General features: G+C 46.9%; 2 protein-coding genes across 2 annotated transcripts in view; both read left to right on the plus strand.

Annotated features, from left to right (window-relative positions):
- The window catches only part of LOC307238963 (synaptotagmin-14-like), a 34,693-nt gene extending 26,117 nt beyond the window's left edge, over positions 1-8,576 (plus strand). The window contains exon 4 of the mRNA XM_080012128.1: positions 8,417-8,576. Coding sequence (XP_079868254.1) covers positions 8,417-8,481 — 65 coding nt within the window. The 3' untranslated portion in view covers positions 8,482-8,576. The remainder of the gene's footprint in view (positions 1-8,416) is intronic.
- The window catches only part of LOC307238962 (synaptotagmin-14-like), a 44,710-nt gene continuing 25,921 nt past the window's right edge, over positions 2,891-21,679 (plus strand). The window contains exons 1-2 of the mRNA XM_080012127.1: positions 2,891-4,451; positions 5,282-5,360. The gene's annotated coding sequence lies outside the window, so the exon portion shown is untranslated. The remainder of the gene's footprint in view (positions 4,452-5,281; positions 5,361-21,679) is intronic.

Consider the following 21,679-nt stretch of genomic DNA (forward strand, 5'->3'; position numbering starts at 1 on the left):
GGGAATTGTGACTAGATTGATGCAGGGACGGAGCAGGCCGGGGAGGAACCATACGGATCCCCTCCACCCGGACCCGACCGTGCCCTAGCACGCCCACCTCCCGCACCTGGTGGCAGCCAACCCACAGCGATCAGCCACGGGCGCAGAGTGGTTTGCCCTGAGCCTCCGCCATGCCGGACAGCTCCGCGCCCCCATCAGGCCCCTGGGAGTTACCCTCAAACTGTGATTGAACAGTCAAACTCTGGTCACAGACACAATCCTACTATGCCATTAAACAAACACACAAGGCTCTTTCAAGCCCCCTTGGGGTTATCCTTATCTCCACACAAGGTTAAGTGAGGATGGAATGTGGTCTGGTTTTTCCAATACTACAATTGACATTTTTTAGAAAGAACAGTCTCATCATATAAACTCTGAGAGACTCATTAAAACCCAGAGGCAATATGTGTTTTAAAACTATGTAACATACAAAAAGCTATTGTCCTATATAAAACATGTAAAATGTTTTTACTTGGATTACATTTTCAGTAAGTTTCATTTCAATTAAATACGAAGAACGTTGTGGTATTTCTGTGGGTAATTACCATTGCACGGCTTCTATTTTTACCACGCCTTGCTGGATCTTGAATAACTCACTGAGTCGCACATTTCAGTGTTTCGAGGGACGCGCTGATGACATGCTGACTTGAGTAAAATAATAGATTTATTACAAAAGAACAGCATCAGACCAGACTTTCCTAGGACTTCCGGGAGAGAACCGAGCCGGGTGGATTCTCTCTCGAATGAGACTCTGGCGAGCCTTTTATGCATGCCCAAAGACAACATTTACCATTTGGTTCCCCTACATAGGTCACAGGTCACATTTCACTTCCCTTATCACCAGGACCCCTGGTGATGTGCTCTCTCTCTCGGGACCCCTGGCACCGTCTCTTAGTAATTATCTTATACGATGGGGCTTGTCTTGTGACGCCACACATTCCAAGACACCTTACCTCCTTAAATACTTAGCTCTAAATGATCACAAAGTTTCTAAAACTAAACTTGTGCCTGAAAGAATGTCCAGTATTTGGGTCATGACATTTATTTATTTTCCCTTTTTCTCAGGGTGCACCCTAGCCACGCCATTTTGGATATGCCAAGGCCACAGACTAAAGAGATAAGTGATTGCCTTTTTAGGCTGCACAGCCAGGGCTCAGGACCTAAGTTGTGTGCTGGTGTGACTGGTGTGTGACTGGTGTGACTGGTGTGCTGGTGTGACCAACTTTTCAGTTGGTCACACCAGCACGTGATTTGATCGCACCCCCATTTTTTTGGTACAGCATGGTATTAATCAATGACCAAACATGCTGATGTCAAGCCCACAGCCTCCCAGCGCCACTAGAGGCCACTCTTTCCTCATCTGCTGCTCCTCCCTCTGGCAAACGCCACACACACACCTGAGACCAATTATCATCAACCGCTGTATTTATTCTCCAGCTCCCCAGTCACTCATCGCCAGATCGTCAGCTAACTTACCCGAATTCTTATCGCTCCTGGCTCCTTCCTAGTCTGTAGATCCAAGTCTGTATGTCCAAGTATCTCGTCCTTGTCCTAACCTGCCTGTCTCCTCTCCTCGTTCAAGTCTTTCCGTCCTGCTTCATCCAGCCCGGTTCTCTGTCCCTCCACCCGGAACCTGGATCCCACCTTTCCGTTCCTCACCGGTCCTGCCCTGTCCTGCTCCACCTGGTGCAACAGTACGGTCGGGTCGGACCGTCCTCGGCGGGTTGGGATGGGTTCCGGACTATAGCTGCGTAGAGCGGCTGAAACGACGGAGCCCTTCAGGACATTTTTTCAGCATGTCCTGAACGACGACTTGCGGGACGAGTTGGCACAGCGGGACGAGCCCGCCGACCTGCACCAAATGGTGGACCTCGCGATCTGACTGGACAGCCGGCTCCGGGAGCGCCGGCGCAAGAAGGGGGCTGGATTCTAGCCCGCGCCCGAACGCCAGTCTCCCGGGTCACTCGGATCCCGAGCCCATGCAGCTTGGCCGATCTCTCCTGAGGAACGAGCCTGCCGCATGCAGACCAGCTCTTGTCTGTACTGTGGTCGGTCGGGGCAATTCTGTTTTTCTTCGTGGCCAAGAAAGACAAGACCCTGCATCGACTTCAGGGGCCTCAACGACATCACCGTAAAAAATAAGTATCCCTTGCCCCTGATAGACTCTGTATTCGTCCCCCTCCGGAGGGCTACCCATTTCTCTAAGCTCGACCTCCGCAATGCCTACTGCCTGGTCCGCATTCACGACAGGGATGAGTGGAAGACCGCCTTAAACATGCCACTTTTTCGAGTACCTGGTCATGCCCTTCAGCCTGTCCAATGCCCCGGCGGTTTTCCAGGCGTTAATCAATGATGTCCTCCGGGACATGCTTAACCTGTTTGTCTTCGTTTACCTGGATGACATTCAGATTTTTTCACAGTCCTCCACTGAACATGAGAGGCAGGTACGCCTGGTTCTGCAGCGCCTCCTAGAAACCAGATTGTTCATGAAGGCGGAGAAGTGCGTCTTCCATTTTCCATCTGTGTCCTTTCTAGGTTTCATTATTGGCCAAGGGAGGATGGAGATGGACCCTGAGAAAGAGGCTGGAGTGGCAGAGTGGCCAACCCCCAACAGCAGGAAACATCTCCAATGCTTCCTCGGCTTTGCAAATTTTTACCAGGGATTCATCCGGAACTTCAGCCACATCACTGCTCCCCTCTCTGCCCTCACCTCCACCGCTGTACCATTCAAGTGGACTCCCACTGCCGAAACCGCATTTAAAGAGCTTAAGAGCCGCTTCACGTCTGCCCCAGTTCTGGCTCAGCTCAACGCCAACCTCCAATTGGTGGTGGAGGTGGACGCTTCAGACACGGGGTAGGAGCTGTGCTGTTCAACAGCGCTCCCCAACATACGGTAAGCTCCACCCCTGTGCTTTTCTCTCCCGTGGGCTCACCCCACCCGAAAGAAACTATGAAGTGGGCAACCGGGAGCTCCTGGCGGTTAAATTGGCACTGGAAGAGTGGCGCCACTGACTCGAGGGAGCGACCCACCCCTTCATCATCTGGACGGACAACAAGAACCTGGCCTACATCCAGTCGTGAAGCGGCTCAACTCCGGCAGGCCAGGTGGGGCTTATTCTAAGGCCATTTCAAATTTTCTTTGTCTAACCGCCCAGGTGCCAGGAACACCAAACCCGATGCCCTGTCCCGCGTGTTCACAGAAAAAGAGAACAGTATGGACGCGGACCCCATCCTTCTCCCAACCTGTTTTGCCACTACGCTCACTTGGGAGTTCGAGTCGCTCGTGACCCGAGCACAGGAGCACCAGCCCGACCCAGGTACCCCAACCGTCTGTTTGTACCCGACTCAGCATGTTCCCAGGTCTTGCAGTGGGTTCATGTATCCTGCCTCGCCTGTCACCCTGGGGTCACCGCACCCTTTTCGTCATCCGACAGTGCTTCTGGTGGCCGACCCTGGTTCCAGACACTTGGTCCTCTGTTTCCGCCTGCCCCACCTGCGCCCAAAATAAGACCTCCACCTGACCATGCTCCGGTCTCCTCTGTCCCCTACCCATCCCTGGTCGCCCCTGGTCCCACATCGCCCTGGACTTTGTCACTGGCCTCCCACCTTCCAGCGGCAACACCACCATCCGTTTTTCGAAGGCGGCCCACTTCTTTGCCCTGCCCAAATTGCCGTCAGCCCTCCTGCCTTGTCTTGATCCACCTGGTCCGACCGTCCCGCCGGTTCGGACCCGTTCCAACCCGACCAGACCCCTCCTGTCGTCTCCACTGTGTCTCCAAAAACAACCTCCTTCGTTTACCCCTGTCTGCCTACCGTCTCTGTGTTATGCATTTCACTCCCTCATAGCCTTGATCGTAACAGCTGATGAATATGGAGGACGATTTGTGCCAATATGAATTAATAAGCAAATTAATTAATTTAAAAATGAAATGTTCATGGAAATAGTTACATGTAGCACATTTAATTATTTGGGTCCATATTTAATTATTTATTTCCATATATAATTATTTATTTCTATATTGAATTACTTATTTCAATATATAATAATTTATTTTTATATTGAATGATTTATTGTTACATTTAATTATTTATTACTGTATTTAATTTTTCAGGATTGTTGCTGTTCTGTGCACTGTGAAATAATTTCATCTGTCGACTGCATCCATCAAAGGCAGTGGGTGGGATCTCACATCCTGTGTTTGAATTTTTTAAAGCAGTTATAGGTCGATAGCCCTCGTGGTAGTGTACAGGATTAGGATTAGCCATGTTGAAAAGCTGCCCCGAGATCCTATGGGAGGCAGCTAATTTAATACAAGAACCTCTACGAAAGTCATCACCGTCCATTGTGACTATTTTAACTCAAGTCATCACTCAGCAAACACAGCATGCTTCCTCCAGAGATCCTGTCCAAGGTAAGCAGCCAATAGCTAACACTAGCTAAAGTTGATGTTATACTGTAGCTAATTCAAGCTTCAGATGTTTGAGTTGCAAATTGTAGAAAATGGCATGGTTGATTAAGTCATCACTGAGTTAGTGTTTCACATAGGTGTCTCAGAAATTGCAAGAACAACACACATAATTCAGGTCGCAAAGGTTAAATAAGAATTTAGTAGTTATAACCCTAAGGTTGTTAAGGCTGACTCGGATGTGCTACAGCAGAGGGAATCCTTAAATGTGCATTGTTATAGAGGGATTTAATCATGGCCCTCGGCCCTTGGTCAGTTTTTGTCTTTATTTTTTAAATTGTTTAATATATTTCTTTAATTCTTTAAGTCCAATTTGTACGTTAGTCGGAACAGTTACGTGTTGTGCCTCAGTACAGCATCACCCAAGCCCCTTACATACATAAACATGGTGTCATTGATGACTAAATAACTAATAGAAAGATATAAGAAATACAATGGAAAAACTATTTTACTATTAATTATGTTTGTCGTAAACAGTACATATAATCTATTGTACTCTGAAATTATTATATGGTTGGAACTACGTAGAACAATAAACATGTCGGTTTCCCTTGACACTTACTGTGTATGACAACAAATGTGATGAGCATTGGTTATTTTCACTGCAGTATTTGAAGTAATACATTTTTTGGAGCTAGTATACTTCTGTCTCCACTCAAGAACTAAAGCATGACGTTTTATAAGTTAGGAATTTGGGATTTAGGATAGAATACAGTTTTCTGAGAAATATGATGTTGGTCTCAATCTGTTTGGTTTTTGTGTTTACACTTTTTTAGCAGCATCACGAGAGCTGGCCAAACTTTTGAAGTTCTGGGTTCGTTGAGAAGTCCTGCCACGAGAGCTACACGTCCAGATGTCAGTGGGAGCCTTTCCTACATCATTAACCTGCTTTGAAACCCTGATAATCCAAATATATTTCAAGTATCTGATTTTTTATTATTATTTTTTAATCAAGGTGATATGTTAAAATATACAGTATCTGGATGGAGAAAAGACTATTCCAAAATGGTTTATAACCTTTCAAGTAGCATTGTGAAATGTTCCAATAGTGTACAAAACAGACTCACAATTTCAGCATAAAAGACCATCAGGTTAATTTGTGAATAGGCTATACCTCTGTGGGAACCAGTGGAGGGTTTTGCCCTCCATGCTTTATCCACAGTTGCAGTGGAGATCAGTTCTGTCTTTTCTCAGACCATGGTGGTTCCAAGCCTCTCTGAAGGAGCTGAGGTGCCTCTATCACTGGAAGGAATCTCCAGTGCAAGGCAAACAGATGGACTTCATTTTCTGTGTGGAGTGAGTCTCCTCTTCCAAAGTAAAGAAGACCTGATAGAAGCGGTCCACGACGTGCTCGTAGATGTCTCTCCACATCCGCTCTATTCTGTTAAGAAAAAAAAAAACATGGATTGCAGCTTAGTCGACTGACATTGTGTTTTCCATTTCATCTGTTCCTTCACAAACTTGTGCATTCAAGTTTTTGATTCTGTTTGAAGTCGGTGAAAACATTTAAAATTAATCCTTAGATACAGTAAAATAGGCAACTAAAATTTTGTTTGAGTCACAGTTCAAATTCAGCTACACCTTTATTTTCTCCACCTTTGTCTGATCGCACCCTTGAGGGTAACCCATACTGACCAACACCCATGAGGAAGCTGTTGAGGACAGTATCTGCTTGATTATTGGTAGAGCCTTTGAGGTAGACCACCTGTTGAGTGAAGCCATCCATCCCACCATGGATCACAAACCTCCACCTGTATCAGAAACACACCAGAGATTCATTTTGAACAGGACTATGAATTAATTATGCTATTAATTACCACATCATGATCAGGGAACAGTGACAAAGCAAGAGCACCACATAAGCATTGCTTGCACAAAACCATAAACTCATAAACTCTAAACTCTCTCTCTAAGATTTACATCACTTAATACTCTTAAAGACAGCATATTTAATGATTACAAAAAGAGAGTCTGTGTTTAAAAACATATAAAGTTGAGTAGTTCAGTTTGCACAGCGGCACACTTAATTTTCTTTCTCTTTCCTGGTATGCTCTATTGTAATCATCATTCCAATCGGACTCATTCTGTATATACACACACAAGTAAACCAAATTTTCAAATGATGGATACTGCAGTCTTGCTTATGAGTTTGTGGCTACTGTCGATGTGCAAACTATTTGAACCAGGCACAGAATACTGTCGTCTTCTTAAAGTCTGCAAACGGAGACTTCTCATGGTCGTCCCCTCCAACTCAACTCTGCACAAAGAGTCCTGCACCCTTGAGACTGGAGGCAGCAGACACGCGGAGGTTAGGCTCTGTGCAATTACGCAGAAAGAAAGATAATGCGAACGCTAGAACGACTTGCTCAACTAACATTTTAACTACTAACCTCCTGCTTCCATCAACGACTGTGATTAACTACCTTGAATTTGCACTCCTCTCGCTTTTAAATGGCCACGCATCAATTTGTAGCCAGTATTAGGATGACGTCTGTGGACAACAGTCACAATCCGGTACAACTCCTTATCACAGACAGATGAATACAGGTCCGTCTTTCTTCAAAGAGGAAAACAACCTTGAAATCATGGCTCGCAGCTAGATTCATTTGATTTCTGACCAGATGTATGAGAATAACACAACATGCTGTTACTAACTAATTTGATGAACTTTTAACAGAAAAAGGCTTACCTAACGCCATGCATGTGCGTCCTAATGGTCCTCTTCGACACTCCGAACAACCTTGCAATTTCATGACCTTGCAAACCGTATAAAACATAATGCTCCAGATCACCAGCTGGTATATCGATGGATGGCCGTCAAGGCCCTTGAGTAAATCCCTTAGGCCTAACTTGCTGCAGCACTTCCTCCAATGTATCAACTTTGTTTGTGGTATTAAGTTCGCTGTCAGTAAGTGCAGATATGACTCCAATTATTTATATGAATTGCTTGACTTGATCACCTATTGACTCAGGATTTGCTAAATTAGTTTCCATCTCCTCCGCTAATTTTAATATATCCCTCACAATGGCATGAGAAGCATCCACTTCAAATGTGAATCTGCAACTTCCAAACACAGCAACAGCAGGCAATAGCAATCGACTTAAATTATTAGACTAATCAAATATTAGATCCCGCCCACTGCCATTGATGGATGCAGTGGACAGTTTTAATTATTTCACAGTGCGCGGGAGGACAATTTGTGTCATTATTAAATGTAACAATAAATAATTAAATATAGAAATAAATAATTCAATATGAAAATAAATAATTAAATGTATAATAAAAATGACATTTATTTATTTCTGTTAACATTTCACTTTAAATATTGGACTCGAAACTTGATATTTGCAAAATAGTTTCATCTGAACAGCTACGAGTAGTGGCTGACAAATTACGTCATCTTCTATTATATAATTTTAAAAGAAAACATAGCAAAAATGTTATATAAATAAAAGCAAATCATATGAACAGTGTGTATGTTTTTACATATGTACATGTTTTTACTGTTTTTACTGCTGCACACCCAATTACCAACCATTAAAAACCACAGACAAATACCTTTCAAACTCACTTAACTTAACAGCAGCATTCATTGATCCTGCAATTGAACTCAGTGGGCCAGCTCTGATAGCGGAACCTTCTGACCCTCTTTCCATGGGAAAACCATGGCTTAACATCTTTCTTGGCATCATAGTCCATCAGCTCTGGCCCCTCAACACTGATTTGAATGGGGTCCTCCACAGTATCAGTATGCAGACTTGCCCTAACATCTAAATTGATGCAAAAGACAGGGACAAAAAAAGGTGAAAATACATAGTCCTGTCAACAGTGCTGTAAACATATCAGTGTGCTTGTGATATAATGGTAAAATACACAACTCACTAAGTAAGCTGCTAAATCTGTTCTTTAGGTGTTTCACTTTGGACTCACAGGTCAGGCTCTTTGCAGTCTGGGGACACACGGGCTGATTGGTAGACCTTCTGCCAGCTTGGCAGCTTCACCTTTAAAAACGGCGACTTCCTGTGTATTTTATTAACATGAAATAAACATTGGATTTTATATATATAATACATATGTGTAACTGATACTTTAACCCCTGTCTCCCAGTTTCTCCTCCTTTCTGTTGGTGCAGCTCCTTCCTTGCTGCCAGGAACTCAGACAGTTTACCATCAAGTTTGGGTCTGTCTGCCATAGATTCTGTGGTAGCAAGGAGACTTTCTATGGCTCTAACAGCCTGGGAAGACATGTTTTTTTTATTTCTAGCATATTAGAAACATACTCTGGAGCAGCAGGCTGAACCGGCTGATGGAAGAGAAAGGGTCACTGACTCAGATTTCAGCTCCCAACGGTTTGAGCCCCCTCGTTGATTTTGGGCTGAAGTGGGATGTTCATTACATACTTCATTATGTGTGTGCATATATGTTTATGTGATTACATAGATTTAGATATATTGTTACATTGCACCCTTTTAATCATATAAACATAAGGATAATAATAAAAAATTATGGAAAATGTAAATACTAAAACATGAAATTTAAAACATCAAAATAGAATGCTGAAAAATATGTACGTAAAGCACATCACAACAGAAAACAAACCAACAACCAACCTCAAAACATTAATCCAAAACTAAGAAAACGAAACAAAAGCAAGACAGAATGAAACCTCAAACCGAACCAAAAACAGTAGGTACATGTAAATGTATACTAAGAATAAAGCAGGAACAAATGCAAGAAATAAACGGTATATCAACAAATAACAGTTGTATATGGTTATCAGAAAAAACCGAGCCCTTGACCTCTGGAAAAACCCAGTGGGAAACCCAGGAAGTCCTTTTGATGGAGGGGCGAAGGAAAAAAATGACCATATAACAAGGTAGGGAGTAGCCAGGCTAGAGGAGGATTGGAGCAAGCTGGTCATATATTCTGAAGTGCAGGTATATGTGCATAACTAGGGGGGCCCCTAGTGATGAGACCTTATCTTTATTTTTGCCAAGTCCAGATGTTCGAAGCTCCTAACAAGCTCTGTAAAGGAGTTCTTTGTTCAACCATTCTGAGACTCTCCATCCCCCCCCCCCCCTTGGAGATTGAACATCTCCACATAAGGTAGTGAATAAATGAGGTTTCAAAGAAACGCAGAATTAAACGAATAACCACAAAATGTAGAAATGCATAACAAAATGAAAAACATTCCAAAACCACACAACTTCAACATTCTGATGAACATCAGAATTAAACAGATGACGCTAAAATACAAGCAAGTAATAAAATAGCAAATTATACGTGATATATATATATTTCCGAGCAAAACAAGAAAAGCATCAGCACTACAAATTCACAAAGATTCAAGGTAGCGCATCATGTGTGGTTTTAAACTCGGGGGTCCTGTAAGAACATTTACATTTACATTTAGTCATTTAGCAGACGCTTTTATCCAAAGCGACTTACAAGGGAGAATAACATTCAGCTACATTGCGACAGAGATTAGTGTAACAACAACATTGGTTTAACAATAAATACTGCAAGGTGGTGCTAAGTAATTGTAGATTAGGACAGGAGGTACTCACTGAAGAGCTGGGTCTTCAGGTGCTTCTTAAAGACAGAGAGGGAGGTCCCCGCTCTGGTCATTTTTGGCAGCTCGTTCCACCAACGTGGAACTACAAATGAGAATAGCCTGGATTGCCGTGGCTGTATGGCCGGCAGAGCCAGGCGACGCTCATTTGACGAGCGCAGCATCCGGGGGGCAACATGTGCTCTTACAAGAGCATTTAAGTAGGCGGGAGCATTCCCAACAATCACTCTGTAGGCCAGCATAAGAGACTTGAACTTGATGCGGGCGGCTACAGGTAACCAGTGGAGCTCGATGAGCAGCGGAGTGACATGTGCCCTCTTTGGCTGGTTGAACACCAGTCGCGCCGCCGCATTCTGTATCATCTGAAGTGGCTTCACCGCACAGGCCGGCAAGCCTGTTAAGAGAGCGTCGCAGTAGTCGAGACGGGACATCACCAAGGTTTGTACCAGCAGTTGAGTGGCATATTGGGTCAGGTACGGCCTGACTTTTCGGATGTTGAGTAGTGCGAAGCGGCAGGACCGGGAGACGGCGGCAACATGGTCCAAAATGTCAGTTGGTCGTCAATAATGACACCAAGATTCCTTGCAGCCTTGGTAGGAACAAGAGATAGAGAGTCGATTTTAATATCGATGTTGTGATAAATACCTTGTTTGGCCGGGAAGACCAGCAGTTCCGTTTTCGCCAGATTTAGTTGAAGATGATAATCCTTCATCCATGTGGATATGTCAGCGAGACAACCCGAGATCCGCGTCGAGACAGTAGGGTCGTCGGGCGGGAAGGACAGATAGAGTTGAGTATCATCCGCATAGCAGTGATATGAAAAGCCATGTGAGCGGATGATCGGGCCCAGTGAGGTGGTGTGTATGGCAAAGAGGAGGGGTCCTAGCACCGAGCCTTGGGGCACCCCTGTGGTGAGGTTGTGAGGCACAGACAGCTGGCCTCGCCATGTCACACTGAACGAGCGCCCAGTAAGGTAAGATTCGAAACAGGAAAGTGCACTGCCCGTTATGCCCATGCTTGAGAGTATGGACAGGAGTATGCAATGATTGACAGTGTCAAAAGCAGCTGATTAGTCTAGCAGAATGAGGACCGAGGATTTGGCAGCAGCTCTAGGAGTTTTTAAGGCCTCTGTCACAGACAACAGGGCTGTTTCAGTGGAGTGATCACTTTTGAAGCCAGATTGAAGTGTATCAAGAAGGTTGTTTCTTGACAGGTACTCTGTAACCTGTCTAGAGACCGCCCTCTCTAAGGTTTTGGAAAGGAATGGGAGGAGAGAGACCGGCCGATAGTTTCCTACTTGATTGGGATCGAGTGAGGGTTTTTTGAGCAGTGGTGCGACCCGAGCCGCTTTGAAAGCGGAAGGGAAAGTGCCGGAAGTTAGGGAAGAATTAATCACATGTGTGATTGCCGGGGTGATAGTCGGTGATATGGCTTGAAGGAGGTTGGATGGGATCGGATCTAGCGGACAGGTAGTAGGACGGCTACATGTTAGTAGTTTAGATACCTCACTTTCAGCGAGGGGGGTGAAACCAGGGAACGATGAGCCTAGGGCTGGAGAAGACAGGTTGTGAGTAAATTGTTGAGTGAATTGGCTGCTGATGGCTGCCACTTTGTTAGTAAAAAAGGAGGCAAGGCAGTCAGCAGTGAGGTTAGTAGCTGGGGGAGGTGGTGGAGGGTAAAGCAGAGACTTGAAGGTGGTGAATAACTTACGTGTGTCTGTGGCACCGTTGATCCTATCGTTGAAGAAGGCCTTCTTGGCAGCAGTGATGCTGGAAGAGAAGGAGGACAGCAGTGTCTGGTAGCTAGCAAGATCCTCAGTTGTTTTGGATTTGTGCCATTTCCTCTCGGCTGCTCTGAGGTCAGTGCGGGTTGTCCGGAGGGTGTCAGTCAGCCAAGGGTGCGACTGGGTTGAACGAGCAGGTCTGGTGGATAGTGGACACAGGCTATCCAGACATGAGCTCAAGGTGGAGCAGAGGGAGTCAGTGGCATCATTAACCTGCAGAGAGGAGAAAGTGCCATGGGGTGGAAGAGAAGAGGAGAGCACAGAGGAGAAGTGGGTGGGAGACAAGTTGCGGAGATTGCTGCGGATAGTAACCATGGGTGGGGAGGTGTGGGGTTGTTTTGGTAGCTGGACATTGAAGTGGATGAAGAAGTGGTCAGAGAGATGAAGAGGAGTGACCCATCGGTTGTCGGTGGTACAGCTCCGAGCAAGAATGAGATCAAGCTCTTTGCCAGCCTTGTGAGTCGGTGGAGTCGGGATCTGTCTTAGGTCGAACGAGCGAACCAAAGACAGGAAGTCAGCCGAGCTCGCACTGTCCAAGTGGATGTTCATGTCTCCGAGGACGAGCATGGGACACTCGTGCTCAGGGATTGATGACAGCAGGGTGTCAAGCTCATGTAGGAAGTCACCTAGTTGTCCTGGTGGACGGTAGATGACGACCACATAGGCTTTCACCGGAGCAGTCACCAAGACGGCGTGATATTCAAAGGAGGCAAAGTTGTTTAAAGGCAGCAGTGGATTAAATTTCCATGTGTTGGAAATTAGCAGGCCAGTCCCACCACCACGGCCAGATGGTCTGGATGTGTGGGAGAATGAGTAGTTAGTGGAGAGTGCAGCCGGGGTTGCGCTATCTTCCGGTTTAATCCATGTCTCAGTGAGAGCAAGGAGCTCTAAGGAGAGTTGGTTGGCATGACCAGAAATGAAGTCTGCCTTGTTAACTGCAGATCGACAATTCCACAAGCCAACAGAGAAGGAGGTCTTTGCAGAAGATGTTTGCTGCAGGGACCTGAGGTTACCCGGATTGCATCGGCGTATGGTATAACGACGCTTTCTGGGTGACCTTGAAGTTGTAGGGATGCGTTAGTAGCACATTTTGTATGGAGTGAGAGAAAGAAGGCAGGTTTGCCTTGTTCGGTGTCCTTGCTTCGGTTGACGTGCAGAGGTAGACGTGCGTCTTCACACGAGAGCGACTACAAATGGGCCAACGCTTGAAGCTAACGCTTCAAGGGCAGGACCATAAATAGGTGATAGAATACAGCTGCTCGTGTGATTAGGGTTGCACCTGGCTAAGAGCACGCCCACATAAGAGAGGACTTACCTGAATAGGGGGTGTGTCTGGAACACAAGCTTGTTGGCAGATCAGCAAATAGCAGTGAAATGTACAGAGTCAATCCAGTAGTCCAAGTTGCAATACTACAATACGAGCAGTGATACACTACACAGCAACCTCAGCACTAGAGCTCGACTCAGAGTTAGTTTGTAGTGCAGGGTATTTTTCCCTGTCCAGCGGAAGGAGGACACGCCCAGAAAGTTAGACAAAGGGTTTACTGATTAGAGGGAGTTGCTTGGCTCACACCCTTGCTGATGGCTGAGCAGTTAGCAGCAGACATGCCGGTACTACCCTGAAACCAGCTAGGACAAAGTAAGTGCCAAATAAGACTGAACCAGCAATAATAACAAGAAAAACAACAGCAAAGGACAACAACAACGACAACAATAAAACAGATTTAGTCAGTAATGTAATGTACTTCTATTTGACGTGCAGAGGTAGACGTGCGTCTTTACACAGAGCGTCTTCACACGAGAGCGACTACAAATGGGCCAACGCTTGAAGCTAACGCTTCAAGGGCAGGACCATAAATAGGTGATAGAATACAGCTGCTCGTGTGATTAGGGTTGCACCTGGCTAAGAGCACGCCCACATAAGAGAGGACTTACCTGAATAGGGGGTGTGTCTGGAACACAAGCTTGTTGGCAGATCAGCAAATAGCAGTGAAATGTACAGAGTCAATCCAGTAGTCCAAGTTGCAATACTACAATACGAGCAGTGATACACTACACAGCAACCTCAGCACTAGAGCTCGAAAGGGGTGTCAGGATCATCATCAGGGCCTGCATTAGGGGGAGACCAAGGATCCAAAAGGGACTCATTAAGGGGGATGGCAACAAAATTCTTAACGACTTGGGTGGTCATGCAGCCTAGTATTGGTATTATACAAACCAAACAAGTCTTCTTCGAGTCCTTTGCAATCTTAGATGTCATTCTGCCAATATCTGGCGCAGGACACAGCTGATGGGATCGGTTCAGCCAGGTCCTGTGGGGTGCACTGGGGGGCATCGTCACATTCCAGCAGGTGGGACATTGTCTGTACTGCTCCACAGCCACACGAGTCCTCTGTGTGGTAGTTCCATGTCTTCAACAGTGCTTTGCACCTCCCCTGCTCCACCCGCAGTCTGTTGAGGGTCTTCCAGGTCGGCCGTGGGAGGTCGTGTCCGCTGGCGAGGCATTCAGTTGGTGTTATTCCTCTCTCCATCCATTCTTGGGCTCGGGTGTTGAGTTGGTGCCATTCAACACTCCAGATGTTGGTCCGTGCTGTTTCTTTGGTGGACTGGAGAGGGGGGACTGTATGCAGGAAACTGGCTCTGGATTTCAGTCTGGATGGGGGTGCTGTGTGTCCGTACAGGGGGTGCCTCATGTCAGACTCCTGTGCTCTCCGCTCATCTTGGGTGACGATGGACCGTCTGATGTGAGGTGGGGCAATGCCGGCTAGTGCATAGAGGCACGGGACTGGTGTTGTCTTTATGCAGCCCGTGATGATGCGGCAGGTGTCATTGAGGGCCGTGTCCACCAGTTTGGTGTGGTGGGAGCGGCTCCAGCTTGAACATGCATACTCAGCTGTGGAGAAGCACAGGGCTAGGGCCGTTGCATGGATGGTTGGTGGATCAGCGCCCCACTTTGAGTTGACCAGTTGCGCAGGATGTTATTGCGGGTGTTTACCTTGGCTTTGGTGTTCTGAAGGTGGGTTTTGAAAGAGAGTGTCCTGTCAAGTGTGACTCCAAGGTACACAGGATGAGGATGGTTCAAGAGTTTGTGGCCATCCCATGAGATGCTCAGTTATTTTCCTGCGTCTTGGTTTTTCAGATGGAAACTGCATAGCTGGGTTTTTGATGGGTTGGATTTCAAGTGGTTGTTATTATAGTAGGTGGACATCTCTTGGAGGGCACTTTCCAGCACGGGTTCGATTTTATGGAAGCTCTCTTGTTGGGTGGTGATGCAGAGGTCATCAGCATAGATGAAGCGGCGGCATTGTGGGGGGAGTGGTTGGTCGTTGGTGTAGATGTTGAAGAGGAGAGGGGCCAGTACACTGCCTTGTGGAAGGCCATTTTTTTGGGCTTTCTATTTGCTCTTCTTGTCGTTTAGTTGAACGAAGAAGCGCCGGTTGTTGAGGAGACTTTTTATGACTTGGCAGACATCGAGGTCGCCAGTCATGTCCAAAAGTTTCCTGATCATGGCGCGGTGCTGGACAGTGTCATAGGCAGGTCTATGAAAACTGCTCCGGTGATGAGTTTGCACTCAAAACCATCCTCAATGTGTTGGGTGAGGTTCAGTAGCTGCCCAGCACAGGAGCGGCCAGGACGGAAACCGGCTTGATCTTTAGTGAGCTTGGAGACTATAAGTGGTGTTAGGCGTTGAAGTAATAGCCTCTCATAGAGCTTGTAGGTTATGCAGAGGAGGGAAATCAGTCTGTAGCTCTTTGGTGATGATGGGTCCTTTCCGGGTTTGGGGATAGCGACAGTCTTGGTTTCCAAACCAAACAAGTGCATAATAAAGCGAGGATGGCAGCTAAAGCGGCGGCACCAAGAGTGAGCCAGTGGCGCCAATTCATAAGGAACCACCAGAATCCACTCTGAGCGTTGTTGACTTCCTCCTTAAGAGTGGACACAGACTCCACCTTGTGTTGCCGTAAGCTGGTCCAGCACCATACGGTTTTGTAGGGACAATAGGCGGAGCGTGCAAAGCTCTTGCATCATGGCGTTGGTAATGAGGAGAGATTCATTTATAAAAGCGGTAAATTGATAATGTAAAGTTTTAATGCGGAGAATAGTTTTAGCAACTCCGTCCCAAGGGAAGAGCGAGAATAGGAACTTTTGCCCCCCAGTCCATAATTTATGATTAAATGGGACGTCAGATCCCCAAATGGAGTCATGAGGGCGGAATTTTTGTAATGCACGTTTAGTGCGATTGGCGGGGACATCAGCAGTGTTGTTGAAAATGAAGACGATAAAGGTGTGATTAGTCAGCCAAACCAGGGCGCAAATGCCATTCCAGCTGACTGGGAGATGGGTGTATGCTTTATAGCCACATAACCAGAAAACACTGTGTGAGGTGGATATGTTCTCAGGACGGTAAAGTATCTGTGTGCACAGGTCGATATGTATGCGGCCCATGTCCTGTAGGGAACCCTTGGCAACATAGCAAGTATCAAACCTGGAGCCTGGTTGGATTCGTGCAGCAGCCAGGATCGCTGGCTCGACTCCGATGGGCCAGGCGTAATCAAATATGGAGCAGAAGTCCAGCGGTGGAGCAGACTGTGGAGTGCCAATGTTAGTGTGGTAAACCCCTTCGGTAACACCTTCCAGAACACACATTTCGATGGTTGCGGTAAGGGGAATGGCGGTAACCCTAGGTGATCGCGAAGAGAGCGGCATATGAGTACAGACATAGCAGTTAGTACGATCGGAGTGGCCATAGGCCACCATAGGTAAGTGGCGTATACATGGTGTAATTTATCGGGAAGCCAATCGTGATCTATGTGACCTAAGAGGGTTCTTCTGACGTGTAGTTGAAGGAGGAAGAGACGTTATTAGCTAGGGAGGAATCAACATTAGCAGCTAGGATTGAATTAGGAATGAAAGTAGGGAAGGGGATGTGTGTTTTAGGAATAATCATGGACGATGAATATGGATGACACCAATTATAGCAAGGGCGAGTAGGAAACAAACAGTGCCGCATAGGCCACAAAACCCTATAAGGCGGAAGGGGTGCCATGGCCGCAGGTGTGGTTGACGTGGTTCCATCGCAGTTGCAGTGTGAGCAGCGTTCGGCATACACTCATGTCTACTAAACGAGTAGCTAGAGGGGGGGTAAAACTTTCTTACAGTGGGAGGTGTGAACCCAGGAGACTTGGCCTTCATTCTTGAGGGCAGTGTGGGTGACAAGCAGGATTTGGAACGGTCCCAGGAAGCGGGGATTGTGCCAAGTTGACCGTTATAGGTTCTTTACAAGGACCCAGTCCCCAGGTTGGAACTGATGGAGAGGTTTGTGCTCAGGCAGGTGTTGAGCAGCTTTCACCTGGGAGGACAGAGTTGACATGGCAAGTGACAGAGCTTTGCAGTAATCCACAATGTCATCATCGACACAGGATAGAGTTGCCTTGCTGCGGTGCATTTCGATATAAGGTGGAAGTCCATACACCAGTTCATATGGGGAGATTTTGTACCGATTACGGGAGGGCGTGTGCACGCAAAACAAAACAAGGGGGAGACAGTCAATCCAAGGGAGGCCGGTGTGTTCACACATTTTAGCCAGTTTGCTTTTAATGGTACTGTTTTCATGTCCTATGGCACCACCACTAGCCGGGTGATATGCAAAGTGGTGTCGCATGTTAATGTCCAGAGCTTTAGTGAGATTAGTTAAGATATCAGCAACGAAGACAGGGCCATTATCACTAGATATTTTCCTTGCATGCCCAACAGGGTATGATTTCACAGAGGAGGAGTTTTGCGACGGTAAGAGCGGACTGTTTTTGTAGGTAAAGCTTCAACCTATTTAGCGAACATACAGACGATGGTTGGACAGTACTTTTTCCCTTGGCATGGGGTGAGTTATATGAAATTGAGCATCAGTGTTTGAAAGGGTTCTGACAGAGTGGGTTGAGTCAGTAGAGGCAGTTTGGCTGTGCCCTGGGGGTGTAGCATCTGTTTGGAGTCCTGGAGCATACCAAACCTCATGTATCTCTCTCACCATCGCAGTGCGTCCAGCGTGATCAAGGCCTTGCGCTGTTTTGATGAATGGGAAATACACATTAGCAGGCAGAGAGGGGATACCATTAGGCCCGTATCACATTTGGTTGGAGAATGTGGAACCCTTAACTTTCCATTTCTGTCGTTCTGCGTTTGTGGCACGCGTCTGGATCCCGGTAATGGTAGCCATTTCAGTGGGGTTTTTTTCAGTGTTCAGGTCCGTCACTACAAACCAATGCACCGGGCCCGTGACTGCGGCTTCTTTTGCGCCTGCATCAGCCAGAGCATTTCCCTGTGTGACGGAATCTGTGTTTTTGGTGTGTGCGGCACATTTCATCACAGAAATGTCCCTGGGAAGCTGAATTGCACCTAAAAGTTCTTTCACAAGTGTGTGGTGAGCAATGGTTGACACCAAAGTCATAGTTTGGCGGCCTGTGCGGAGAGATGATTAGGGAGTTTTCGCACTTTAAGTGGTCTCATATCTTCCATCGAAACGACGGCAAAACCCAAATTTGATTGACCTGTATTTTTGCATCCTGAAGCTGATCCGTCCACACAGAGGGTGAGGTCTACGTCAGGGATATGGTCCTGAAGGAGGTCAACCCTAGGCCTGCAGGCAATTTCGATGGTTCGTAAGCAGTCGTGTGGTGTTTCATTGTCTGCGATGTCAGTGGGGGCGAGTAATGTGGTTGGGTTGAGTGGGGAACAGCGTTGGATTTTTATGTTTGGCATGTCAAGCAGATGTACATGATAACGCAAAAATCTTTGTGGTGTCATTTGTGCTGGTTTACCAGTTTGTAGGATCAGTTCCACCATCAGCATGCACTGCGAGTAGCCCACATACGGCACAGCAGCTGCCTTTTCCGCTGCGGCAAAACCGCACGTAAGCACAGGTTGAGAACTTGAACTCCACTTGCAGACTAATTCTGTCCTAGATGAAATGGCATACAAATACTCTGTGTTGTATGCCCAGCATGCTGACAGCACAGGTTAAAAAAATGTTTTTTGTTATACGTCATGCATTTATGTTTCCGTGATTTTGATTTGGAAAAACTACCAGAAAACAAGGAAGAAACCTTGAGAAGGGGCCAAAGAAGGAGTAATCTACCTTTAGTATTACATGACAAATCATAGGATATTGTATACAATGTAATGTCAAGTTTAAACAGTATGAAACTCAATTTGCTGGTGCAGAGCGTCACAGTTAGACGCCTCCAGGGATGTGGTCCTCATCAGGCCTGATCCAGGTAGCTCACAGCAGCCTCTCAGGGCAACAAGTGGAGGCGGGGGCTGTGTGTGTTAATATCCAGACGTCATGTTCCAGTACTTAAGGATCAAGGCAGAGAGGCAAACTAACAGGACAGGTGTGGTTATCCAAATGCAAGACTGTAAAAATTAGTCTTAAGTCTTGATTTCAGCATTTCAACAGAAGAAGCAGCTCTGATTTCCCTGGAGCCTGCGCACTTAGAAAGCCAGAAAGCCAGCATGTTGTGAGCATAAGGCTCGAGATGGTACATAAGGTACCACTAAATCAATAAGATAGGAAGGTGCTAGGCCATGTAGTATTTTGAGTGAGTAGCAAAACCTTAAAGTCACATCTGAGGTAAACCGGGAGCCAGTGCAAGGTAGCCAATATTGGGGAAATATGATCAAACTGTCTAGTCCTGGTCAACATTCTAGCCACAGCGTTTTGTACTAACTGAAGGCTTTTTATACTAGACATGGGAAGGCCCGAGAGCAACACATTACAGTAATTTAGGCGGGATGTTACAAATGCATGGACTATGGTCTCCGCATCACTCATGGATAGGATACAAGACCATCTCGCTCCCTGCTTTCGGGAAATCTGACCACGCCAGGACTCACTGGTTCCCGTTTACAGGCCTCTGGTCACGCAAGAACTGGTGGTGACGAGGGAAGTGAAGCGGTGGACAAACCAAGCCGAGGCTGCACTTTAGGACGCACTCGCTGACGTAACTGGGACTTGTTCCAATCAAGTTCAAGTGACATCAGTGAGTTTACGGAGGTATCAGTGAGTTTTGTGGCTACGTAAGCAGATAGCATCATTCCCACCGTGGGTTGATAAATCCATCCGCTGCCCTCTGAATGCTCGCACGGCCGCTTACAATGATGGTCTTGTATCTGGAAATATGGACAATTTCAAAGCGGCGTCATACAATCTGCAGAGGGCGGTGAAGGACGCTAAACGGGCGTACAGAGAGACTATGGAGCTACAGATGGAGCAGGGGGACACCAGACACTTGTGGAAGGGGCTGCGGACGATAACAAACTACAAGAGCAGCTCCTCCCCAGCCATGAGTGTGGACGCCTCCCTAGCCAACCAACTGAACTCCTTTTATGCGCGGTTTGAGTCTGGCAACAGCACTGCTAGCTCGCCGGTTATTTGGAGTTACACTGCTGGGGATGAGCGCGCACTCTCAGTGTCCATGCACTAGGTCAGGAACGCTCTGAGGTGGGTGGACACCAGGAAAGCTGGGAGCCCATATGGCATATCTGGGCAAGTACTGAAAACCTGTGCTAACCAGCTAGCTCCGGTGTTCACTACAATATTCAACATCTCCCTGGCTGAATCAGTGGTCCGGTCCTGCTTCAAGAGGTCCACTGTTGTTCCTGTCCCGAAGATCGCCTCTCCTGCCTGCCTGAATGACTACCGTCCGATGGCCCTCACCTTGGTGGTCATGAAGTGTTTCGAGAGGCTGATTAAGGATTATTTCTGCGCCTCCCTCCCCCGCATCTTGGACCTATTGCAGTTCGCGTACCGGCATTACAGATCCACGGATGACGCGGTCTCCCAGGTACTGTACACCACGCTCACGCACCTGCATGGCCGGAAGGGGGCCTATGTGAGAATGCTGTTCATCGATTACAGTTCAGCTTTCAACACCATAGTCCCCATCCTGACAGGCAACATCACTGCCTGGTTTGGAAACTGTACTGCTCAGGACAGGCGGGCCCTGCAGAGGGTGGTGCGTTCAGCTGAAGTACCACTGGAACTACCCCCCCCGCAGGACTTATACACCAGGAGGTGTAGTAGCAGAGCCCGCAGGATCATGAAGGATCCTCATCACCCCAACAACGGACTGTTCCAGCTGCTGCAGTCAGGCAAGCGCCGCAGTCACATAGCAAGAACAGAGAGACTGAGATCCTCAAGGCCTTTTACTCTGGAGCAGTAGAGAGCATCCTGACAGGAAACATCGTTGCCTGGTTTGGGAACTGCACTGCTCTGCACTGCTCAGGACAGGCGGGCCCTGCAGAGGGTGGTACGTTCAGCCGAACGTACCACTGGAACTACCCTCCCCTCCCTGCAGGACTTTTACACCAGGAGGTGTAGTGGCAGAGCCCGCAGGATCATGAAGGATTACATTACATTACATTGCATTTAGCAGACGCTTTTATCCAAAGCGACTTACAATTATTCAAACACCGACGGACGCAGCCATCAGGAGCAATTAGGGGTTAAGTGTCTTGCTCAAGGACACTACAGCATGCTAGCAGGAGGAGCCTGGGATCCAACCAGCAAACTTTGGATTACTAGACCACCAGCTCTACCTCCTGAGCTACCATCCCCAAGGATCTTCACTACCAACAGACTGTTCAAGCTGCTGCGGTCAGGCAAGCGCCTCCGCAGTCACACAGCGAGAACAGAGACTACCGGTGACTATGCACAATATGTTCTACACTGAACACAATAGCTTCCTAATTTGTACTTGACTAACTAACTGAAACTAACTGATACCTAGAACGTAATACAATAAGTAAATAGAATAATATTGAATA

This window comes from Zeus faber (genome assembly GCF_960531495.2).
Source record: "Zeus faber genome assembly, chromosome: 13".
NCBI classification, from domain to species: Eukaryota; Metazoa; Chordata; class Actinopteri; order Zeiformes; family Zeidae; genus Zeus; species Zeus faber.